General features: G+C 34.4%; 1 protein-coding gene across 2 annotated transcripts in view; it reads left to right on the top strand.

The window, feature by feature from the left end:
- The window catches only part of CDH10 (cadherin 10), a 163,069-nt gene that overhangs the window by 121,502 nt on the left and 15,624 nt on the right, over nt 1-25,943 (top strand). For both annotated transcript variants that reach the window (XM_054489488.2, XM_063664684.1), the window contains 3 exons: nt 17,117-17,304; nt 18,817-19,070; nt 23,359-23,495. In XM_054489488.2, the coding sequence (XP_054345463.1) occupies nt 17,117-17,304; nt 18,817-19,070; nt 23,359-23,495 (579 nt within the window). The remainder of the gene's footprint in view (nt 1-17,116; nt 17,305-18,816; nt 19,071-23,358; nt 23,496-25,943) is intronic.

Raw genomic sequence — 25,943 nt, 5'->3', positions numbered from 1 at the left:
CATAATCCCTGCCTGGTACAAGAGAGATTTGATTTAATAAGTGCTGATTTTCACTTTGTAAATAGAGTCAACCTCTCCTCTACTGGGGATCCCAAGGTAATGTAGGCCCCAGGCTGATTTGCATATTTTAAAATTATCAAGCACTTTTCAACTAGAGCAACTGTCAGGTGTGCCCCAAGGAAGATGCTTCAGCATGAGAAAGAAGGGAATAAAATTAAAAATGTCTCTTTTTCCCTGTTTTATTATCTAGAAAAAAAAAATGAACCTACTTACATGCAAAAGCACTGTTCTACAATTTATGTTCATTAGATACATTGTGATTTTTTACTGCGACCACCAAAATATCCTCAACTTCTGTCAGATTTTCCCTCATGTTCCCAATGCCTATAGTTTGAAGGAGTTACAAAGAAATTATGTTATTAAAGCATTCATTGATTTATTAAACATTGACTGAAGCCCTACTATGTGCCAAGAACTGTGCTAAGAAATAAAAATGAACTGTAATTGTCTTAAAGTAAGAAATTACCTACAGGATACATTCACAACTAATTTGCATTTTGGTAGGATAAACAGACACAAACTCTCTCTCTCTGTCTCTCATACACGCAGACACACATACACACACATACACACACATTTACTTTTTTTCATTTCAGTTTCTCTTTTACTCATTGTCTCTCTCACTTTTTCTTGCTTGCTTTTATAACTATACAGTCATGCACCCCATAATGACATTTCAGTCAATGACGGACCACCTATTGTGATGGTGTTCTCATAAGATTAGAATACCAATACTTATTTTGTACTGTGTTTAGCTATGTTTAGACACACAAATACCATTGTGTTACAATTGCCTGCAGTATTCAATACAGTAAGTTGCTGTGCAGGTTTGCAGCCTAGGAGCAGTAGGCTGTACCACATAGCCTAGTTGTGTAGAAAGCGATACCATCTAGGTTTGTGTAAGTACACTCTGTGATGTTTGTACAATAAAATTACCTAACAATGCATTTCTCAGAACGTATCCCTGTTAAGTGAAACATGACTCTATATATTTTGTTTTGTGTATGTATGTATAAATATAAATATATATAATATGTGTGTACATGTTTATGTTTTGTGTATATATGTATAAATATAAGTGTATTTAATTATATAAATATATATGACTGTATATTTAATTATATAATATAATATATGTAAGACTATATATTTAATTATATAATATAATATATGTAAGACTATATATTTAATTATATAAGTATATGTAAGACTATATGTATTTAATTATTTAATTAAGACTATATGTTTAAGTAAGACTATATGTATTTAATTATATAATTATATAATTATATAAGACTATATGTATTTAATTATATAAGTATATATGACTATATATACTTATATTTATCCATATATACGCAAAATATATATGATTATATATACTTACATTTATACATATATGCACAAAACATAAACATGTACACACATATAACTGGAGAGTAATGCAATAAGATTAGTGCCATAATTGTCTAAATAATTAAATATTTTAGACATAAGGGAATCATGAAAAAGAACATTATTTAAAACTACTTCTAAAATGAATAAGAATTTTCCAGGCAGAAAAATAAGGGGCAATGAGGGAAGGAACATTTTTGGTGGTTATTGTTGTTAAAGGGGATAAAATGAATAAAAACAGACTTCAGTGAAATGTGTGTAATTTGGTTTAAATCAGGGATTCTGAGAGGTGAGATTATGAGATAAGACGTTGTTAGCATCATGAAAGGATTGAATAAAAAGATAAAATGCTGCATATGTTATTTAAGACATCTTTTTTTGGACAGCATCAGGCACAGTTCTTTGTTTTGACCAATTATTTTGATAGCAATGAAGCACATTGCTGGATAGGAACAGCAAGAGTTGATGCAGTCTGAACTAATGCTGAAGAGAAGAGGAATTTGAGATATATTTAAGACAATTTAGTAACTAGGTCGATAAAAGGTTTGAGGGATAAAAGGTGAAATATCAATGAAAAGACACTTTCAAGCTTTCTACCAGAAGTGTTTATTTGAAGAGAGGGACAGGGATTTTAACTGGACTTGAGCATTTTGAATTGAGATGCCTGCAGAAAGACAGTGCTATCTAGTAGCTAGTGAAATACAGCATGTCAATCTGATGTGTGCAAACGAGATATTAGTGAAAATAGACATGTAAAATATCAGCTAGGCTAAATGTTTAGCATGATAGAACCAGGGGAAATACACATTTTCCGTCTTAGATGAACTGTGTAATTCTCTAAGAGAAATCATGTATATGGAAATTATACAAAAACCTACTTGGAACATTCCAGTTAGTCCAGTGGAAAGTTGCCTTAGACCGAACTACTTGGCATCTTACATAATGGGATTCACACTTCTTCTGTATCATGATATCCTGTAGGACAACTTGGACAGTATCCCTCAGTAGGTATAAATTTAGAAATATAGATGTAAAACCAGTTATGCAAACCTGTTTAGACACAATTAAAGCTGTTGTTGCAGTTTTTAGTACACTTACAATTTCAGGCGAGATCCATTGTAAAGAATACCTAGGACAATATATTTATGAGTGATTAATTGAAAGTTTGTCTTAAGCTCCCTGAATCCTATATGCTTTTATTGTTTATACACATTGCCATTGTGTGTTATCTATTGATGCCAATTAACTTGGAGACCGTTTTTGAGAAATGTAGCAAAACAGATTTCCGGGACTCTGGGGATCCATGGCAGCTTCACTGAAAGCTTTGTCAAGTTACTTTCTTCAGTAGCTTGAACAGGAAACTAAGACATGGTACAGCATCTCGTTTTGCTCTAATTTAACTTAAATGCCCAAAGCTGAGTTGATGATCGTATCTCCAGTGCTCACAAATTTGGGTTTTTCTCTTTCCTCTGTTAAGAATCTTCCATTCGAAAGCCTCAGTAGTTTCTCAGTCTCTGGTGTGACTTTCAGCTCTCCTCTGCTTTCTCCTAAATGCCCATTTAGCATTGCATAATTTCCTTAACTACTCTGCAGTTCCCTCCAAGGAGCTTTATCTTGTTTTTAATTTCTTCCTCTTAAGCTCATTAAAAAACATCTTTTAAGCATTATACAATGGAATGGTTTATAAACGTGCATAATTATGACATTTTTCTTAAAGCAAGTATTGTTCAAGATTATCATGACGCATAGAGATGTTACAATATGATTATACACAAAGCAAATAAAAAAATTAAGCTAAAGTTAAATTATTCTGTTGATTCATATATATGATGCCTTTTTCATCTCAACTCTGGAAAAGTAGAATTTTAATGTAAATGTGAGTAGCAACAAGGGTAGAGAATAAAGGATAGGACACATTGTATCTCTTTGAACTTTATTGGTTTTTATCAACAAAAAGAAACAGCAGCTGTTTGTCACTAAACTCAAAACCTAGAGGTAAGCAGTTTGCCTTTGTCACTCTCCCAGTTGATTTCTGGCATCATTTTGTTGTTCTTAAGGAAGTCACTATGTCACATCTCTTAAATCACCTATTATATCTTTCCTCCAAAGTCGCTTACTCACGTTGAGCTGTCAATTATTTTTAACTCTTGTACACAAATTGGCAGTATTTTAAATATTCAAGTGCAAAGGTCCTATTGATCAAATTTTGGTAGAAGAAGTGACCAGGAATATCATCCTCAAATAGCAAAACACCATAAATGCATCAAAATTGTTTGAAATCATTACTAACTGACAGTGCAGATGTTGTGTGAGGTTGTCAGTATCAGGATGAAAGTGCACTTATTTATGTAGCCCCACATTTTGCTCAGTCCTTAGGAAGCTTTCTTTGCAATGTTACCTTCTAGACTTTTACTTGCTCAATACGACTTTATTTATGTGATATAGAAATGGAAATTACCTCTCTCCTTCTCACATTCATGCCTTTGTGCTTAAATGGGTAACCATACTAAGAATGTACTCAGCAAGAAGAAATATTTATCTCCCTAAACATTAAAAGGGAACAGATGATTCAATCTGACACCTGGAAATGAATTTAAAACAACTATAAATTAGAATTGATAGGAAAGCATACCACATAATTAAAGCTTCATCACTGTAAGATAAAAAATAAGGAGCATGCAAATAGGTGTCTTTAAGGAGAAATGAAACTTAAGCACTCATTTGCCTTTGTCAGTGTATGCATAAACAATCTATGCCTGCTTTCTAGTTCTCTGCCTACTGCTTGCCCGAAATGGCAAACACCCTTGGAGGGAGAGCATGCTGGTTCTCAATCAGTAATTTCAGTTTGCTTGACAAAGTAGGTTACTTCTATTCAACAGACTCATCTTAGAAATAAATTAGAAAGTGTGAATGAATCACTCTTTCATACATTTAAAATATAGAAATTCACTTTTCAATTTTGAAATAGACCCAATAAATCTTGTCCTAAAAATGATTTCTGAGCATAAACATAATTCCAGAGAAAGCATGATCAACTTCTGTATGTAGGGAACTGAATATAAATTTGTTGAATGAATTAATTACTGATGTTGCCATATAATCAATTTTTGTTTTAGGGAAAAATAAATGTGTTTATGTGCATGTGTGCTTTAGAAAAAAATTAATGTACGTATGTGCATTCATGCACGCACAACCCATCTATATTTCTTCAGACAAATTACTGTGGAAAAGAACTGATAGATCATCAATATAGTTATATTGTATCATCAGTAAAATTTTTAAAAATGTAGATTCATTTTAATGTGAACCAGTGGAGCATGATCACTTTCCCATTTAAGTCTTGAAAGTAGTAAAAATTAACATGAAAAACACTAACTGTCATAAACATGAAATACACCTTGTAACAAATATTGTCTCTGCACCAATCGAAAAATAAAATACAGTAATAAATAATTTTGGATATTCGACCAGAACTATAATGGCAAGTTTAAAGCAGACATATTTTCAGATTCTAAGCACGTGCCTAAGAATACAAATCAAACAATCTCAAAGAAGTCAAACTAAAAATAAAATGTTTGAGAACAAATTTCCAGAGATAATATTCACAATGAATTCCATGTGAAAGTAAAATTAATGGAACAAAGGAATGTTTTTATCTTTTGTTTTGTCTCTTTCAGGAGAGAACATTGATATAGTAATTTTTTATCATAAACTGATTATTTCTTCTATCATTAGGAAATTTTTTAATTTTTAAAAACAATTTTGACCAGAGTATTAAATGCATGTATGTATGCCTATATGTGTGTATATATACATATATAAAATAAGCCGTCCATTCCATTCTCATCTATAGCTCTAATTCTCACAGATAACAACTTTATTACTCTTTTAAGTTCATCTAGTATTAAGCTACAATTTTCTAACTAATATCTTCTTGTTATTTGTTGAGATATTTTTATACATTACTCATTGACTTGCTTTTATGATTGATGAAAATGGACATCAGTTACACATCATTCTATTCTCCCTAAATATAATTTCACTCCCCACCCTCCCTTTCTGCCCCCCATCCCCGTTTTCTGTATTAGTTATCTTTGCATATTTAAATGCCATGCTATGAGAGGTTTCCTTTGCGTGTGCCTTTATTTTGTTTTAACATTCACCATTGTCAACCTCCTTCTTTGGCTTTCTGTCCCAAGAGCACTCTCACTACAGCACTAAATGTATCAAAATTTTTTTATTGTTTAAGACGCAAACTGATTTTTTAGTGTAATTTTCAAAAATGCTATACTGTTAACTGTAAAATTTAGGTCTCATGTGCTAAAATTTATAACAGAGCATACCATTGTTCCCAAAGGTCAAAGAGAAAAAAGGCAGACATTTTATTTCCTAAGTAATTATTTTCAACTGATGAATATTTTAGATCTTTTTTAGCAAGGTTATGTTTTCCGAGATATTACAGGCTTGTGTTTTTGATGTGTTGTGTGGGCAGCTGCTGAAAATTTGTTAGAGAGCAGCCCTATAGCATTTGCTTCAATTTGGCAGACCTGAAGATGCAATCTTAGAGCCCTCAGTATTCTGGTTCCAGCACAGGCTGGCTAATCTTCATAGTTAGGAACACCTGTCATCCCAGACTTTTTTATTTTATTTTATTTTTTTACTTTCTTGCTTTGGATTCGAGCTTTCTGGATCTCATGCATTCCTAAAACTTGATTTAGTCCCTTATGTTCCTAGAATGCATTCTTTACTAGGTTCCTTAAAAAGGTCCAAAGGGACTATGCTGAATCTAAAACCATCTTCATTGAGTTATTACACTTAAATAATACGGTGGCTAAAGTGAGCATTCAAGGTTCAAAATAATGTTACCATAAAATTTTGATAATATTGTTCAATAATTTGTGGGATCAGGAGTTGCTGTTGAAAGGTCACTGACATTTTAATCTTTTTTTAACACTCACAGTTACATTAGTTTTTTGTTTTTTTTTTTTTTTTTGGTTCGTTTTTGAGACAGAGTCTCGCTCTGTCGCCCACTGGAGTGCAGTGGCACAATTGCGGCTCACTGCAACTCCTGCCTCCTGGGTTCAAGTGATTCTCCTGTCTCAGCTTCCTGGGTAGCTGGGACTACAGGCGCCTGCCACCATACCAGGCTAATTTTTGTATTTTTAGTAGAGACGGGGTTTCACCATATTGGCCAGGCTGCTCTCACACTCCTGACCTTGTGATCCGCCCGCCTCAGCCTCCCAAAGTGCTGGGATTATAGGCGTGAGCCACCTGGCACGGCCTACTTAGCAGTTTTTAAATACATTTACTTCCTTCCTTTTTTCCTCCAGCTCACTTATTTTCTTGTTGGATGATGTTAATCTTTTTAACCCATCCATTATTTTCTTAAATTCAATGATTATGTTTTTAATATTCAGTTATGTTTAGTTTAATAGTTTGGTTTAATATCAAATATGCTGAGTCATTTTTTAGAGTTATAGTCTAGTCATGTTTTTATACTAACTTTTAATTTTTTTTTCTTTTTTTTGAGACAGAGTTTCACGCTTGTTGCCCAGGCTAGAGTGCAAAGGCACTATCTTGGCTCACTGCAACCTCCACCTCCCAGGTTCAAGCGATTCTCTTCTCCTCCCTCAGCCTTCCGAGTAGCTGGGATTACAGGCATGCGCTACCATGCCCAGCTAATTTTGTAAGGAGGTTTCTCCATGTTAGTCAGGCATGCAGGCATGCACCACCACGCCCGGCTAATTTTGCATTCTTAGTAAAGACAGGGTTTCTCCATGTTGGTCAGGCTGGTCTCCAACTCCTGACCTCAGGTGATCCGCCCACCTCGGCCTCTCAGAGTGCTGGGATTATAGGCATGAGCCACCACACCCGGCCAACTTTTACTTCTTTAAACATATTTAACGTGAGTTTGTATGTGGATTATTCTGCATCTGATGACTCCAACATTAGCCATTTTGTTGATCGGATTCAGCTAGAGGTTGTTTTGTTTTGGGGGTGTTTTGTATGTTTGAGTTTTTGTTGCTTTTCTGTTTTTTGTTTTCCTGTTCAAATCTTAAATAGCAGAGCTGTGTTTGCTTCTGTTGAGTGCCAGGAATGCTACCCATACTTTAAATTCTCAACTTGAAAATTATTTGTGGCCAGGCACGGTGGCTCATGCCTGTAATCCCCGCACTTTGGGAGGCCGAGTCCAGTGGATCACCTGAGGTCAGGAGTCTAGCCAATATGATGAAACCCCATTTCTACTAAAAATACAAAAAAAAAAAAAAATTTGCCAGGTGCGGTGGCACATGCCTGTAATCCCAGCTATTTGGGAGACTGAGATGGGAGAATTGCTTGAACCTGGGAGGTGGTGGCTGCAGCAAGCTGAGATGGCTCCACTGCACTCCAGCCTGGGTGACAGAGCAAGACTCCATCTCAGAAAAAAAAAAAAAAAAAAAAAAATATATATATATATATATATTTGTGTTGTATAAGTGTTTGTTTGTTTTAAATTTTCTAGTAGTATTTAATAAATACAAAAGAATATAAGTAGCACCACCTGAAAAAATATATTACAAAGATTTTAAGAATACTTTACATGTACATACATCATCCTCTCATTTGAGATAGCCCAGAGTTAATTACCATGTGATAGTATCTGATCATTGAGACTATCTGATAGATACAGAAAGGGATGGAGTTGGGGAGGTGTGTGTGTATATAACTGTGTGTATATATTCATAGTAGAATGTGTGTATTCTTAAGAAATATGTTGAGCTCTTCTTGTTTGAGGTTTATAAAGATAGTATCACAGTATACATCATTTTCTGAAACTTGCTTTTTTTCACTCAATAATATATTCCCAAGATTTACCCATATTTTCCCATATAAGTATAGCTCACATTTTTCGCTTTTGTATTATGTTGAGATGTGTGATTATACGATGATTTATTCATCTGTTCTCATGCTGTTTGACACTTTGGTTTACTTCCTTTTTTTCATTTTACAAACAATAATTCTATATGACCTATGTCTACACATATGTCAAATTACTGACCTCCAGTACCACAGAATTTGAGCTTATTTGGAAATAGAGAAAATAGGTTAAAATGAGGTTATTAGAGTTAAAGCCGTAACCCAGTATGAATGGTATATTTATGAAAAGGAGCAATTAAGACACAGAAATAGGCGAGGCCAAGTGAGTACACAGGGAGGAGATGGTATGCAATGGTAGTGATACAGCTACAAGCTGGGGGGCACCAAGACTTTCTAGCAAACTCCAGTAGCAGAAGCAGCAAGGGAAGATTCTCTAAGAGTACGTCCTTATCAGACTTGTATCCTCCAGAACTGTCAGACAGTATGTTTCTGTAGTTATTGGCCACCTAGTTTTTGTTACTCTGTTACAGCAGCTCTAGGAAATTACATTTCCCAAAGTCATTGTGTCAAATATAACATCCATCAATTCTACATAATAGTTTTTATTGTACCACATACTTTTAACACTTGGGATTGTCAGACTTAACTTTTATTAATTTCATAAGTATAAAATGGTATCACATCTTGGCTTTAATTTGCGTTTGCCTGGTTTAATTTTAGGATAGTTGTCTCTGTTTATTGATCTTTCATGTTTCCTCCACTGTAAATTGTTTTCTGTCGACATCCTTGACTAATTTCTCTACTAGGTTATTCTGCCTTTTCTTCGGGATCTTTAAACATACTGTATTTGTAAATATGTGTGCTGAAACTATCTTCTTCCCTTTATTTGTATAATGATTAACTTTCTGCACATTGCCTTTATTTTATAGAAGGTTTTAGTTTGAATATAGACTGATTTATCAATCTTTTTAAATTTTGTTTTGTTGTTTTAGAAATCCCTTTCTAACTGAAGATCATTAAAACATTGATCTACGTTGTTTTATAAACTAAACTTTTGCTAAAAATTATTTTATAAATTTAGGATTGCTGGTGAAAACCAAAAAAAAAGATGCAGAGTGAGAATTTTTAACTCAAATTTTTATGTGGGCTGGGCACAGTAGCTCATGCCTGTAATACCAGCATTTTGGGAGGCTGAGGCAGGTGGATCACTTGAGGCCAGGAGTTTCAGACCAGCCTGGGTAACATGGCAAAAACCTATCTATACTAAAAATACAAAAATTAGCCAGGCATGGTGGTGCACAACTGTAATCTCAGCTACTCAGGAGGCTGACACATGAGAATCACTTGAACCCGGAGATGGAGGTTGCAGTGAGCCAAGATCGCACCACTGCAGTCCAGCCTGGGTGACCGAGCAAGACTCTGTCTCAAAAAAAAAAAAAAAGTGCATGTGTCAAAAAATCAAAATTAGTCCCTTGCAAGATAAACTTAGAAATTACCATCTCAGTGTAACCCTTCTCCCATATAGGTCAAAGCTGCCTTTTGCAATAAAATAACTTTATTAGTATACAGATATGACTTAATATTTTTCAGTGCAAGCATTATGTTGAGACATGCAAAGAACAGGGGAAAAAAACATGATGTTCATTGAAAGGGGAGATACTGTGATCTTGGAGGCAGGAAAACCTGCAACATTGTGGCAGGACTGAATTTGCCCTCAGTGGAAAATTTCAAAAGTTTATTTTTACTAAAGAGGGTGAATAAGGTATTCCATTAAAATATTAAAGATTTATTAGCTTGGTAAAAGTGTCCATTATATATCCACATATGTATATATACACTCATATATTTACATATATTTATGTATATGCATGTATATATAAATATATTTATGTGTGTGTATATATATGTGAATATGTGTGTATGTGTGTATATATGTGGGTGTGTATATATATCTGTCTCTCTCTCCAACATGCGTTTGATGTGTTGTTCTATATTCTAGGGTAACGAATGCCATCGTTTTTCATTCCTTTTTGGCTTTATGAGCTAAATGTTTACAACTATACTCTCACTAAGCTATATAATAGATGTTTCAGAGATATTAATGCCCCTCACTTTTGCAAAAGACACTTGAGAGAAAAAGGTATGTGGAAAAGCAGCCAGGAAACGTCCTCTTAGTTAGGACAAGCTTAGAGGTTTTCTTGTCTGTACGCAGAATCTCCCTCAAGTAATTTTAGACTGCTTTATGATCCTTCCTCCCAATCCATTGTGGATACCACATTGTCACCCTCTCCCCTAGCAGTTAAAGCTGTCCATGTCTGTAAAAATAGATATTACCAGGGTTATCTGAGCCTACACTATGAAATCTAAAATGTTGTCAAGGGTGGCTTACATCTGGATCGCCCTTAAACCTAGTGCAAAGCTCGTTAGGTTTAGTTTGTTGTGGAGTCTATCTGCGGCTTCAGTAAATAACCTTGTAGATAACCTAGATTTTGGTCTATCCCCTCCTTGCTTCAAGAGGCCATAAAAATAAAGATAAATGTTGTGAAAATGGCAAATATCCCCAGGCCAAAAAAGCTTTTAGCTTTTCACTTACTTCTCTAGGCTCTCATTTCCCTTCAATTTGGACTTGTGTTTTTTTTACTACCTTCATGCAACTATCTTTATCTTTACATATAATCCACAAATATTAATTGTTTGTCACTAAGATATTGAACTGAATTATTTAGCTTGCATTGTCAAAAACCAAATATGATTCAATGTATTTTAATCACCTGAATTATTATTCTCCTACTGATTATCAAATTTTCTAAATGTTGGCCAGTGGAGGCAAGTTGATTTGTTTCTTTGTATGTTTCTGTGATCCCATTAATCTTTGATATCTCACTTAATTTTGGTCTCAAGAAGAAATCGTATTCCCACTTTCCCTTCAATTCTTCAGACTTTGAAAAGCAAATCTCTAAGAAAATTTAGTTTATATCGATGTGAAAACAGCGGTCTTACTGACCAGTGTTTGGGCATTAGAATTGTGTTTCATGCCAAGAAATGAAATTATAAGCCTTTTTCAGCAATAATGATTAAACAAAAATGTGTGACTACTTTACAAATATAAATTTACAAAAAGCATGCATAATCAGTTCTAATGTTATAGTGTTGCTATTTAAATACTTTCATTTTATTCTTGTAGAGAATTTTTTCTTTTGCTGAAAAGTTTTAAATACTAATATTAAAAATCACAGATTTCAAAATTCCTTTTCAAGGATGCAGATATGTTGATTTCTAAAATGAAAGTCAATTAACATGTTAACAATAACTTGCTGTTATTTAGATTTTTATATTCAGTACATAATTAGATTTATTTCAAATACAAATAATTACTTTTGTGTACATATTTTGACATATTTACACATTATGAAGCAAGAGTTATGTATTGTTTTAATTTTTAATACTGCACTATATTAAACAATTATGGTTCTTTCTCAAGCAGAAGCAACCAGGCATATATGGAAACTTGTTTGATTTGAGGGCTTAGGCACAAAAAATATAAGATGAACTTAGAACATTTTGTGATGCCAGAAATTAAGGAAGGATGCTGAAAGAATGATGGAGACATGTGGAAAGGCACCAGAGCCAACCTAAAAAAAATCATCCAATGGCTGAATCTGGAAAGATTTGCAGAAAACAATAAATAACCATATTATTAGATTCTAATCAATAATATAAAATAAAATAAATGTTTTTGAATCTCTACTGATCTAAATAAATAAAAGCATAAGTAAAAATAAATGAGAGAGAAGGGACAGCTTTTTCTTGTAGAAGAATTTCAAATAATAAATGTGGAACTGAATGAAAAAAATTGAAAATCACTATTAGTAAATGGCAGTATTAATTGTTGCCAGCAAGATCACTGATTGATGCTAAAATTAGTGGGCATTTTTTTTAGGAGAAATGGGATATTTGCGTACACTCAAAATATCTTCACCAAGATATGTATTAATTATGAAGAAAAAAATGGTAACTTAACAAAGGAGAAAACTGGCAGAAACACCTTAATTGACTTAAGATCATCAGTCCTGAGACATATTGACATCGGATACTCCCTGCTATGATATAATACACTAAGAACAGACTGATTCAGTGATAGTCTTGACAAAAATGCATAACTTTAATCTAATGACATGAACATATCAGACAGGCCCTCAATTGAAAGAGATTCTGCACAGTAACTTGACAAGTATTCTTTAAAAGTGTCAGGGTCATTGTATTAGTCTGTTTTCATGCTGCTAATAAAGACATACCCGAGACTGGGTAATTTATAAAGGAAAGAGGTTTAATTGACTCACAGTTAGGCATGGCTGGGAAGGCCTCACAGTCATGGTGGAAGAGCAAGGGACATCTTACATGGCTGCAGGTAAAAGAGATTGCTCAGGGGAACTCCCCTTTATAAAACCATCAGATCTCATGAGACTTACTCTCACCAGAACAGGATTGGAAAGACCCGCCCCCATGATCCAATTACCTCCCACCAGGTCCCTCCCATGACACGTGGGAATTGCCAGAGCTACAATTCAAGATGAGATTTGGGCAGGGACACAGCCAAACCATATCAGTCATGAAAGAGAGAGATTAAAGAATTCTCACAGATTGCAGGAGAGTGAGGAGACATGACAATCAAATGCAAAGTGACATCTCCAGAAAAGAAGAATGACTTTAATGGCAAGATGAAATTTGAACAAAGTCAGAAATTTAGTTAGTAGTAAAATGATTAGAATAGTGTTTGTAATAAACTAAACTTTACATAAGTGATTGTAAACTGAAAAATTTTTAAATGAACTTATTAAATATTATACATTTCCATGTGGTACAGCCTGAATTTTGACCACACTATATGCCCACTGGACTCTTCTTCTCCTGTCTGGTTTTATATCAGGGTAATACCATTCTCATGAGTTATGACAGGAGCCCCACTTTTCTTTCTTCAAGAAGACTTTGCGTAAGACTGGAATTTTCTTTTCCATGAATGTTCCTTGAAAACTGTTTGAGTGAACTCTTTGGATTTGGAAGGGTAAAATATTTTAAATCATACTTGATTTTCTCTTTTGTAGATTTTGGTTTATTTTTAATTATTTTTAGGAATTTTCCACTAAGGCTAAGTACTCAATTTTATTAGCACATAAGTATTGGTAATATTTTCTAATAGTCACAATCTTAATATTATCTGTTATTTTTAATTTTATTCTTTTAAAATATTCAGGAATATAAGGATTTGAGTTTATCTTTTCTGTGTTAACCTTTAATTTAAGTGTGGCATGATCAGAATATTTAGCAGAATGTGGTTTATTAAAATGTATTTAAACTTGTGTAATAACTTAGTATTTGGTTAGATTGGATTAAATGTTTCATGCCAGCTCTAAAAGAATCTGTACTCTCTAAATGATTTATTCAAGTCGTATATATATCTCAATCTAACCATCCACATATTTGTATTTGTTTTGTTAAATATTCCTCATATTTAAAATTTTTAATTGAAAACTCATTAATTGAAAAAAATATTGTGGCTGCATTTCCTACTTGCTGTAGCTTTGAGAATAGATACTAGTAATAATGAAGATTTTAGCAGAAATCAAATTTTATAAGACTTTACACACCAAATGAAATTAAACACAACATCAACAATAAGTGCTTTCATTGGGGCAGTGATATCATTTTTGTATTTTAGAAAGGTCACGTTTGCTAAGGAGTAATAAATTCATTTATTGAAGTGCCACTTGTATAAAATTTAATTTTTTAAAGAGAGTTCTTGCAAACAACAGGTTAAAATTTATGATGTGCTGTGGTAGGATCATAGTGAGCTATATTAAAAGAGGATGTGGTTATCAGGCAGAGTTGTGTCGAAAATCTTTCATAAGGAAGGAAAAAATGCTGAGGTAGGAAAAGTTTGTGTGACAAAGCTAAAAGAGACCAAGATAATTGGGTAGTATTAATTTGAGAGAAACTGACAGGACAGAGGATCTAAATTATGATGGGTCAGCCTGTGGATTTTTTCCTTTAAGTATAATGGGAACAATCAAAGAGTTTTGAAACTCTGAGTAAAGCTTGATAATATGAATGTTTTTAAGGGGCAATAAGGCTACAATGTGGACTAAGAGTGTGTGTGAATTGATTTGATTTGGCCAAGCATAGGAGCTAGTAGACTAGGTAGGAAGCTTCTATATAATGTACAATACACAAATAATTTATTTTATTGTATAAAATAATATACAAATAATGATATGGTGGCTACTACACTCAGATGAACTCTTAAATAAAAATACTAAGTGCCTGTTTTCTGTTACATTCTTATGTTCCGTACAAATAAGTGAGTAGATAATAGAATGCCTGGTGATGACGGGTGATAGGAGAAGTGATTGCGAGCACTATTTTTGATAAGGCTATTTTCAGTTAAGCTATTAGTGAAAGCTCTTAAGGAGGTCCCCGTAGAGCAGATAACTGAAGGAAGAGAACAGGGTAGCCATCAGAATATCCAGGGGACAGGTGTTCCAAGAAGAATCAGCAAAGGCAAAGAGAACCAATAAGATGGTAGCAAAGTAATGAGTTGAGAGTTGCTTTCAGTGATGTGTTACCAGAGATAAAAAAAAATGAAGGATACAGGCTAAGGGACCAACTGCAGTGTGATGGAAACTGAGTTTTAATGATGCCTCTTAGGAAATGACTTCCAACATGTAGCATATGTACATGCCTGTACTCATTTGTTAGGGCTGCCACAACAAAGCCTCACGGAATGGGTGGCTTTAACCACACAAATGTATTTTCTCCCAATTCTAAGGACTAGAATCCTGAGAACAAGGTGTCTGCTGGCTCATTTTTTCTGAGGCCTCTCTCCTTGGCTTGGCATAGCCCAGCAAACAGTCAGCTTTGAACAGTGCCATTTTCTCAGATTTGGTAAACTGCATTATGATAACATGAGGATAAGGGGAAGGAATTTTATGTGAGAGAAATAGCATGAGAAATATAGAAATAGTGATATAGGGGCCGGGTACAGTGGCTCAGGTCTGTAATCCCAGCACTTTGGGAGGCTGAGGTGAGCAGATCGCCGGAAGTCAGGAGTACGAGACCAGCCTGACCAATATGGTAAAATCCCGTCTCTACTAAAAATATAAAAATTAGCCTGGTGTGGTGCCAGGTGCCTATAGTCCCATCTACTCGGGAGGCTGAGGCACAAGAATCACTTGAACCCAGGAGGCGAGGGTGCAGTGAGCCAAGATCATGTCACTGCACTCCAGCACTCCAGCCTGAGTGACAGGGTGAGACTCCATCAAAAAAAGAAAAAGAAAAAAGAAGGAAAAGAAAAGAAAAAAAAGAGAGAAAGAAAGAAGAAATAGTAATACAGGAAATTAAGTTTTGACTAGAAAACTTTGAAAAGCCCAGTTTGGTCCATATCTTTCATGGAAGTGACTAAATGCAAAATGATACAGGAGAGATATATTCAGGCAAGACTGTGACAAGCTAAGAGGTCTGGACTTTATTATGCATATTAAGGAGAATTGCTTAAGGTTTATGAGCAAGAAGGTGCTATAATCAGAAGTGTACTTGAGGTCGATTAATCCATCAGAAATATGTAGTTTATGATCAGGTACTGAAACATAAATCTCATTAGCAGTAGAGGTTGTTCATGCTGGAAGCACATCTAGGTACACCAAAAACATAAATTTTTGTTTTTCTCTGGAATGAATGGGAGTTTGTCAGTATTGAGTGTTTTCACTCTGACACTGCGAAGGGCATCTTTATATTTTTTCCACAGACTGTCCTTTGTTCCTGCTGTCACAAGTAGAAATAGGATTCCTACCCATTATGGCTGATTTCACTGGATTTTGTAATGTTCTGCCATGCAGTTGAAATAAGTATGAGTAGTAAATAACTAAATATAGTATAGTAAAAACAACTAAATAGAAACATTCAGTGTATATCCTGTGGTTTGTTGTGATTGTGTAAACACACATAAATACATATCTGCACTCAAAGCAGTCCTATGCAATGAAAAAATACATGCTTGGTGGGTGCAGTTGCTTGCATCTCTAATCCCAGCTATCCCAGAGATTAAGATGGGAAGATAGCTTGAGCTCAGACCAGCCTGGGCAACATAGCAAGACGCCCATCTCAAAAAATAAAATAAAATAAAGAGACAACATGTTAATATTTTTTAACTTTTATTTTAGGTTCAGGGGTACATGTGCAGGTTTGTTACACAGGTAAACTTGTGTCACGGGGGTTTGTTGTACAGATATATATTTCATAGCCCAGGTAATAGGCCTAGTACCCAGTAATTATTGTTTTTCTGTTCCTCTCCCTCCTCCCACCCTCCAGCCTCAAGTAGGCCCCAGTGTCTGTTGTTCCTCTCTTTGTGTCCATGAGTTTTCATCATTTAGCTCCCACTTATGAGTGATAACATGTGATATTTGATTTTCTGTTCCTGCATTAGTGTGTTAAGGATAATGGCCTCCACCTCTATCCATGTTCCTGCAAAAGATATGAACTCGTTTCTTTTTATGAACATACTCATTTTTAAACCAGAATTTGTCCTACTGTTAGGATTTGTTTCTTACTATTCATAATATGCGCAGACAAAAGCCGCGGAAGTTCCTAGACCTTAATATTATCCATATTATGTGTATTCATCATTTGTCAACATCTGATTTATAGTTTAAGTTCTATTATATTGCATCATACATGTTTTGCTTTTGGCTATTCTATTGAGAAATCTCTCTCTCTCTCTCTGTCTCTCTCTTCTTTTCTTTATACTTTACAGACACTATTCATCTTCGAGTTCTTGAATCCTCCCCAGTTGGCACAGCCATTGGAAGTGTCAAAGCAACTGATGCTGACACTGGGAAAAATGCTGAAGTAGAATACCGAATTATTGATGGTGACGGTACTGATATGTTTGACATCGTGACTGAGAAGGACACACAGGAAGGCATCATAACTGTGAAAAAGGTGCACAGCATCCATATAAATAAGTATCTGTGTGTTTCAGGAGTAGGGATTGCATTATATATTCTTTGCTCATGAATTATCCATTGGGAAATCCTACTCTAATTTTTCAACAATGTAATTTATACTGTGCATACAAGAAAGACAGAAAGCCAAAGAGCTCCTTGAAAATTTTGACCACGTGTTTTGGTTGATTGAGACATGAAACCTGAAACTTTAGAAAATATAAAAGGCAAGTTAATGTATGTATGATCATATTTCTAAGCCACATTAATAAAAGCCCATCATAATCACATTGTTTTATTTTAAAATGTGTAGTTAATACCTAATAATGGCAATATATCATCCCAGTTGGAGGTATAAAAAGTCCAATGCCATCTATCCAGATCATGAAGCAATAATTAGAGTTACTAATAAAAGAGACAGCATGGATTGGAACATAATTTAATTGTTCACATTTTCCCTTCTGCTATATAAATTAAACTTTTCTGCTAACATATGCTCAGTGATACAATCTAAAGGTAACCTGTTTTTTATTGTAGCATCAGTGCCATCATTATGAGAAAAAAAATAAGGCACATTAAACTTTAGGTCCTAATGAAATGCCATACCTACAGTAACTACATAAGCATTAGTTAATAATTAAACTATCCTGAGATACTTTTGCAAGGTCCAAAGTACAAAACCAACTGTTATTAAATGGACAGTGACTAGCAAATGGGAAAGCAGCTGTCTTGTCATTTTTAAGACCAGACAGCAGCAGTAATACAAATAGAATCTTGTTCTTTTTGAAACCAAAATAAAAGCTTGAGGGAATCTGAACTAATAATGTCATTTATCTGTTAACAAAACATACATTTCAGAATAGGTGAGATAGAAAATAGTTGATTTTATACTTCTGATTTCATACAGTTAAACTATATGAATATTTAAGGTATTTTGTTTCAACATGTAACTTATTTACCAAATTACTGTCAAAAGTTTTTCTTATTACAGAAGGTTTTTCTTATCTTGAATGTTTGACATAACTTGAAAGTTGTATATTAGTCTCCAAGATTTCATAATGTTTTTATAATGTCATAAGCCCATTACATTGAATGGAAACATCACAGCATAGATGTAAAAAATAACTGCGTGTATTTACTTAGAAAAATTTAGCAGTAGCTAACACCTCTGCACATGCACGTTCACACGCAAACACATACAACATCCATTAGCCCATTTTTTGTAATGGTACCACCTTTAAGATAGGTTTCAACTTCCATCCCAATTTTTCCAAGGTTTAAAGTCTCAATTTCCTATGTTCCAAAGTTTTACTAATTGAATGCGTAAAAAGTAAAAGTTGAATCCTAAATGAAACATGAAGATTATATTATTTGTGTTAGTCTTTTTTATTTATAATTAATGAACTGTGTAAGAGAACTCAACCACAACTCAAAAATCATATTGTAACTGGGTGGGAGCCTATCATCCAATTTCCCTCACTCTAATTTGATGGTTTATTTTTTTATACAGCCACTCGACTATGAGAGCCGAAGACTTTATACTCTGAAAGTCGAAGCAGAAAACACCCATGTAGATCCCCGTTTTTATTACCTAGGACCATTTAAAGATACTACCATAGTGAAAATCTCTATAGAAGATGTGGACGAACCTCCCGTTTTTAGTAGGTCCTCCTATCTGTTTGAAGTTCATGAAGACATTGAAGTGGGCACAATCATTGGTACTGTAATGGCAAGGGACCCAGATTCTATTTCCAGCCCCATTAGGTAAGTGTGCCTTTTAAAAATGAAAACAGCTGGGCTCGGTGGCTCACGCCTGTAATCCCAACACTTTGGGAGGCCGAGGCGGGTGGATCACGAGGTCAGGAGTTCGAGACCAGCCTGGCCAACGTGATGAAACCCCGTCTCTACAAAAGATACAAAAAATTAGCCAGTCGTGGTGGCTACTCAGGAGGCTGAGGCGGGAGAATCACTTGAACCCGGGAGGCAGAGGTTGCAGTGAGCCGAGATCGTGCCATTGCATTCCAACCTAGGTGACAGAGCATGACTCTGTCCCAAAAAAAAAAAAAAAAATAGAAAACAAAATGTTATTTAAAATGAAAAAAAAACAGTTGAAATACATATAAAGATCAAGAAATTCTATTTAAAATATTTAATGCAATGAAAGATACAAGAGTCCTTCCATCAATTGTATCCAAATATGGTGAGCACAGGCATTTCTAGTAAATTGCCTCTGAATGTTTTTGGGGCAGGGCATGCACAAGCTTCATGGTTTTCTTATTTTTATCATGCCCTTTAGACTGAAACCTTGCTTGTTACACCTGCCTGTCTCCTTATGGTGTTTATTGTTCTGATCCCTAGTACAGACCCAGGGTACTATGTCAACTCTGCATTTACAGTGCAACCAATCTACTTTATTTGTGCTTTCAAGTTATTAAATAAAAGGTAAGGTTGAATGAGAGAAGTTTTAACAGTTATAAAGTAGGCTGGATGTGCTGGTTCACACCTGTAATCTCAGCACTTTGGGAAGCCATGTTGGACAGATTGCTTAAGCTCAGGGGTTCGAAACCAGCCTGGGGAACATACTGAGACCCCGTCTCTACAAAAAATTAAAAAATTAGCCGGGCATGTGGTGCACAATTATAGTCCCATCTACTCAGGAGGTTTACGACAGGAGGATCACTTGAGCCCAGGAGGTCAAGGCTGCCATGAGCTTTATTCACACCACTGCTCTCCAGTGACAAAGCAACACCCTGTCTTCGTAAAAAAAGAAAAAAGTAATTGCAATGCTGCAATGTGGGTTATATTATGATTTTAGAAACTCCCCTAATGCATAGCCATCAAAGTTGAGAGGATTCTGTTTTATGTTTATTTATTTATTCTGCCTTTTTTAAAAAACATGAGAACATTCTAGAAAGATGAGTCTTTTCAATTCTTGTTTTCCTTCTTATGACAGCTTAAAAATAGAAGAGATGTGATAAACTGAAAATGAAAAAGAATCAATGTTTCAATGACACTTTTGTTCTATTACTTTAAAGAAATACATATATTGACATACACTATTCAGCATTAAAATGAACAGTTACTATAATCCATTAGTCCATCTTGTATTTTGGATTTCATTTGTTTTCTAAATCTCTGCAGGCTAATTTTCGGAACCAGTCAAGTATGAGTTCAGATGGTTATTGTTCACTTTCTGAGTGCACTCTTATCTTTCTTCTACATATGCCATAGCGCATGCAGGAAACTTCTAATTTTATATGCCATATGACTTGAACCAGTTAAAAATTCTATAGGGTCTGCCATATCTTCAAGTGATATCATGTATTTTATGAATACCTATGTTACTTTTTATTTCTATAATTTCACACAAATATGTTTTCTTATATTCACACACAGCATCACAGGTTACATATTGGCAGAAGAAACCTGTACATGCCAGCATGATATTCCCATAAATGCCTCTTCCCCAATTCATTTACTAACATCTATATTGCTGCATTCCTTGTGTTTTTTTTTCTTTTTCCTTTGAAAGTTTTATGTAACCAATACACAGGCCTAATTTTCTTCATTAAATATTTACCAAGCATTTTCTTGGCAGAGATTCTAAGGTTAGCAGGCTATCTTCTCTGTTTCAGAGTTTAAAGTAGACTTTACAAAATAAAATATAATATTGTTATCTAAATGTATATCAAGTGTCATACTTAAATTGTAATACCAAGGTATTTCTCCACACAATGAAATAGAATTTAAATCCTCCTACAGACATATAATTATTATATGTCAAAATATATCTGTGGATATTTAAAATAAAATGGTTAATGAGGATGCAAGTCCAAAGACTAGGAGGAAAGAATCCTCTTGTGTATATTATTATACATATTATATTCCTGCTATGTATATTATATTATGTATATGTATATTATAATCCTCTTAGGTATAATATTGTACATATTATACATATTATAGCAAAAATAATCACTCCCTTGCTTATCAATGACAGAGGGTATACCATTAAAGTTGCTGTATACTTTGACTTTATACTAATTTGATGTAGAAAATTTAATGAATATTCTTGGATGTCATTCTTTGGATAGAATGTATATATTAAAAAAATAGAATAGCCTTACTAGTGTGGGAAGGATCATACTTGACATGCTATAAATTGTGTCATATCTTGTGAATGTTAATACAGTAATCAAAGGGATTTTCTTAAAATGTGTGTTCTGGAAATTATTTTAGAAAGGAAAATGAAAGTTAACACACATAACTTTCCAATACAGAATTGCAAACTATATACTTTGAATCATATTTGAAAAAGAGCTGTGATCTCTGTGTATCTGCAAGATAATGTCACATAATGTTCAAAATTTTGTCATTACTTCTTCATTCTGAACTACAAGAAATAATTAAGAAAGAACACACATGAAATGGATTTAGCAAAATCAGTGATGCATGACAGCAGACGCTTTAATTGATTTATATTTTCAGCTTTATGTCTTACTTCTACAGAAGTAGGGAACCTTATTATTTTGCCAAAATGCCAATTAATTAGGTCATTCTTTCTTTCATTTAACAAATATTTGCGGATCACCATATCAGATATTAACATGTTTCTCAAGGAGTTCTCAGTCTGTTAGAAAAGAAGACTCAGGATGAGAATCAAATAATACTCATTAAGTGACTAGTAGAGTTTGACGCTTGGTGTTTTCATGTTTTATTGTCTGTTTGAGATGTGAGATGAAATTAATTCCTAATACAATGTGATAAATGGAAAGATGGTGGTAAAATCTGCTTTATGAGTGAAGGAGACAAATAGCTTCCACTTCACATCATCATGAGAGGCTACAAGGAATAGGTGAAATTTATGTTAGATCTTTCAGTAATAAAATAATTATTCCAAGTGGAGAGACACAATGATTTTCTTAATATATGAATGTTAGATATGTAGTTTGATAAAGACAATGGGATCTATTTAAACTACATCAACCAGAAAGTTAATCTAGTTTTAGGCTTTAAAATGACACCCAGCACACCATGCTGGCAATCAAGTTGCAGGACAGTTTGCTGTTGTTTTTCAAATGCATATATTTGACTTTATTTGATACAGATATATTAAAAACACAGATATATTAAAAACTCTTATCCCAAACTACTTTTCTTTTCTTTTCCTTTTTTTTTTTTTTTTTGATGGAGTCTTGCTCTGTCGCCCAGGCTGGAGTGCAGTGGCACGCAATCTTGGCTCACTGCAACCTCTGCCTCCGGGTTCAAGCAGTTCTCCTGCTTCAGCCTCTTGAGTAGCTGGAACTACAGGCACGTGCCACCACACCCGGCTAATTTTTGTATTTTTAATAGAGACAGAATTTCACCATATTGGTCAGGCTACTCTTGAACTCCTGACCTCATGATCCACCCGCCTGGGCCTCCCAAGGTGCTGGGATTACAGGCGTGAGCCCCTGTGCCCGGCCATCCAGACTTTTCTATTTTTAAAATATCTCAAGTTAAAAGCAATGTGTATAATAATGATACACATGGCTAGGAAACTGAAGCTACATGGGTATTATATCATGAAGCTACTAAACACCATAATAAGTTGATAGTCTATTACTTTGATGAAACTAACATTGTCTCCAATTTTCTAAGAACAACACATAGCTTCTGGGAATAATCTTTTGCAATGAATCTTTGTATTATTCTTCAGCAGAACTTCCAATAACTAAATAAAGTCAGTTGGCAATGTAACAGTCTGTAATTCCAACTGTTTTGTGACAAAATAAATCAAAGTCAGTTGAATGAATATGACAATAGACAACAATTTAAATAACACAAGGATTCAGAAGAATAGCATTTAAATGCAGAGCAAAGTACCAATTTATGCCTTGAGGAGAATGTATGTGTGCAACTAGGAAAAGTCATTCAAACAATCTACATTCCAGATCAGCACTGTGTTCTCTCCTGTAATTATCAGTGATACGTGTGTCTTTGCATTTCACTATTTTTTCCTTCAAACTATTAATAATGCTACCATGTATTTTTTCTTGCCCTCCACCTTCAGATTTTCCTTGGATCGCCATACTGACCTTGACAGAATCTTTAACATTCATTCAGGAAATGGATCTCTTTATACATCAAAACCTCTTGACCGTGAACTATCTCAGTGGCATAATCTTACTGTTATTGCTGCTGAAATCAGTAAGATGAATTTTATGTATCTAACATATATCTAGATATGTTTATGTTTATATATTTTATGTAGTTTAACATATTTTATAGGTTTTATTTTATATTAAAAGTAATTCGTTCTCATTGGACAGATGAGTTGTAATTTTCTCAGCACTTATACTTCTTTTCAATATTTCCTACATTGATACATAGAGGGATACCTATACATATTGGTAGAAGATGCAAAAATTTTATTTCTGCCTTCTTGGAGTTTTTGGCTGAGCCTCATAATAACATTGATATAAAACAGATTAACAGGCCGGGGGCAGTGGCTCACGCCTGTAATCCCAGCACTTTGGGAGGCCGAGGCAGGCGGATCATGAGGTCAGGAGATCCAGACCATCCTGGCTAACACAGTGAAACCCCTTTTCTACTAAAATACAAAAAATTAGCCGGGCGTGGTGGTGGGTGCCTGTAGTCCCAGCTACTCAGGAGGCTGAGGCAGGAGAATGGCGTGAACCCAGGAGGCAGAGCTTGCAGTGAGCCGAGACCGCACCACTGCACTCCAGCCTGGGCGACAGAGCAAGACTACGTCTCTCAAAAAAAAAAAAAAAAAAAAGATTAATAGGAGAAAAGCATTTAATATAAATTTTACATGACACGGGAGCTCTCATAAAGAAAGACCCAATGACGTGGCAAAACTGAAATGTTTTTATACTAGGATGGCAAAGAGAGGCAATAGTGAAAATGTCATTAAATGTATGTGGAAAGCATGAATGAAGATAAAAATTTGTTACCAATATCTGAATCATTTATATGGAATTTTCTTGGCCTCACTTCCCATTTTTGATGATAAGAATGTTACTTTTTTTCTGGTATAGAGAGGACATCTTCTATATGGGGGTTTTATCTCCTGCTTTCAGGAAGAAAAGGGGAGGAGCAGAGCACCCTTCTTACATCTGCTGTTTTTCATTTTTTTTTGCGTACCTTTAACTCAAAATAATCTTTATGCCAAAATGGCATATTTTGCCACCTTTCTGTATGTATAAATGTATATTTAATATTAACTAATAAAAATGAGCTTGAATTATAGACTAAAGATATTATCATTTGTGGAAAAATTAAAAGTATTACATTTGTCACTTGCACACTAATAATTAGGATCTATGCTAAATGCTGGATGCATATGATACCATTTAATCTTACGAACAAGCCTGTAGGTAGATATTACTACTTCTCTTTTACAGATGAGGAATCCCAGGTACATATTGTTAATTAGAGTTCACATTTAATCATATATGCCAGCTGTCATTCTAAAAAAAAGAATGTATTTTCTTCTAATATTTTTATTAACCTGATTTAACAGAGAAGGTACTGAGGCTCTGGGAACTTTAGTAACTTGTCCAAAATTATAATGTCAGAGGTAGCACAACTGAGATTTGAAACCATGTCATTTCTAGATTCATTACTTAATTCCATAGCTAATTTACAAAATTTTATTCACTAAAACCTGATGGATTCAAACCACATTTGTCTCTAATAAGAAAGTTCTTGCCCATACTAGGACAGTTCATGGGGCCTGTTATAAAATGAAAATGTCAGGTGTTTGTTAAAAGTAAATTAAGAAATGTGAGATGGAGCATTAAAACGTGCAAGAGTCTCTTTTAAGGGTAAGGCCCTGTGGAACTGCTTGGGTCACATGCCCATGAAGCCAGCCCTGCCAGCACATGTACATGCAAACCTGTTCAAATTTTCTAATTCCCATGTTGTGATGTAGGTGTAGAGCAACTCTTGACCTGTTTTTAAAATAAGCATTAATTAGGGACAGAATCGTTTTTAAAAATTAAGCCCATAAATTTTAGATCTCTAATACTAAGCTGAATCCACAAACACATATCAAGGTGAAGTTATTTATTTGAAGTAACCACTACAGGCTTTGGAAGGCAAAGGATTGGATGGGGCCAAATCACCAAGTGTCCCAGAACAATTGAATTAGGCTAGACAGATCATCAGCAATGAACTACAAGCTTCAGGACAAAGTAATAGATTTAGCGTCTTTCTTACATCTGCCCCTGAAATACAGATTAATTTCAAATGATCCATTTTTTTCATAGTGAGATATAAATATCTATTTATATCCCCTTGTTCTCTCCATATAATTGCTATATATGGCATATAAAAGCTAAATACCCTGTGGATTTAGCTTTTGACTTAAGGCTAACTAAATATTTCCAAGTTTTTCTTTTAAGGAAAGCTTTTATTTCTATCTGTATCCACATCCCCATAGTTAGATGTACCTAACATGATCCAATCTGGTCATTTCAGAATCATGATTGTGCTCTCTGCTTGATTCAATATCCTTATTCAAGCCTAGTGAACAAGGAATTGCATTTTCCCTTACAGATATGTTGTGAGATTTAACTTCTAAAGCTAGTTGAAGTAATTACAGTTCTGTAAAAAGCTAAGCCAATTACTTCT

The sequence above is a fragment of the Pongo pygmaeus genome, chromosome 4 (assembly GCF_028885625.2).
Source record: "Pongo pygmaeus isolate AG05252 chromosome 4, NHGRI_mPonPyg2-v2.0_pri, whole genome shotgun sequence".
NCBI classification, from domain to species: Eukaryota; Metazoa; Chordata; class Mammalia; order Primates; family Hominidae; genus Pongo; species Pongo pygmaeus.
Note: the sequence above shows the minus strand (reverse complement) of the source record. Positions and strands in the feature narration are given on the sequence as shown.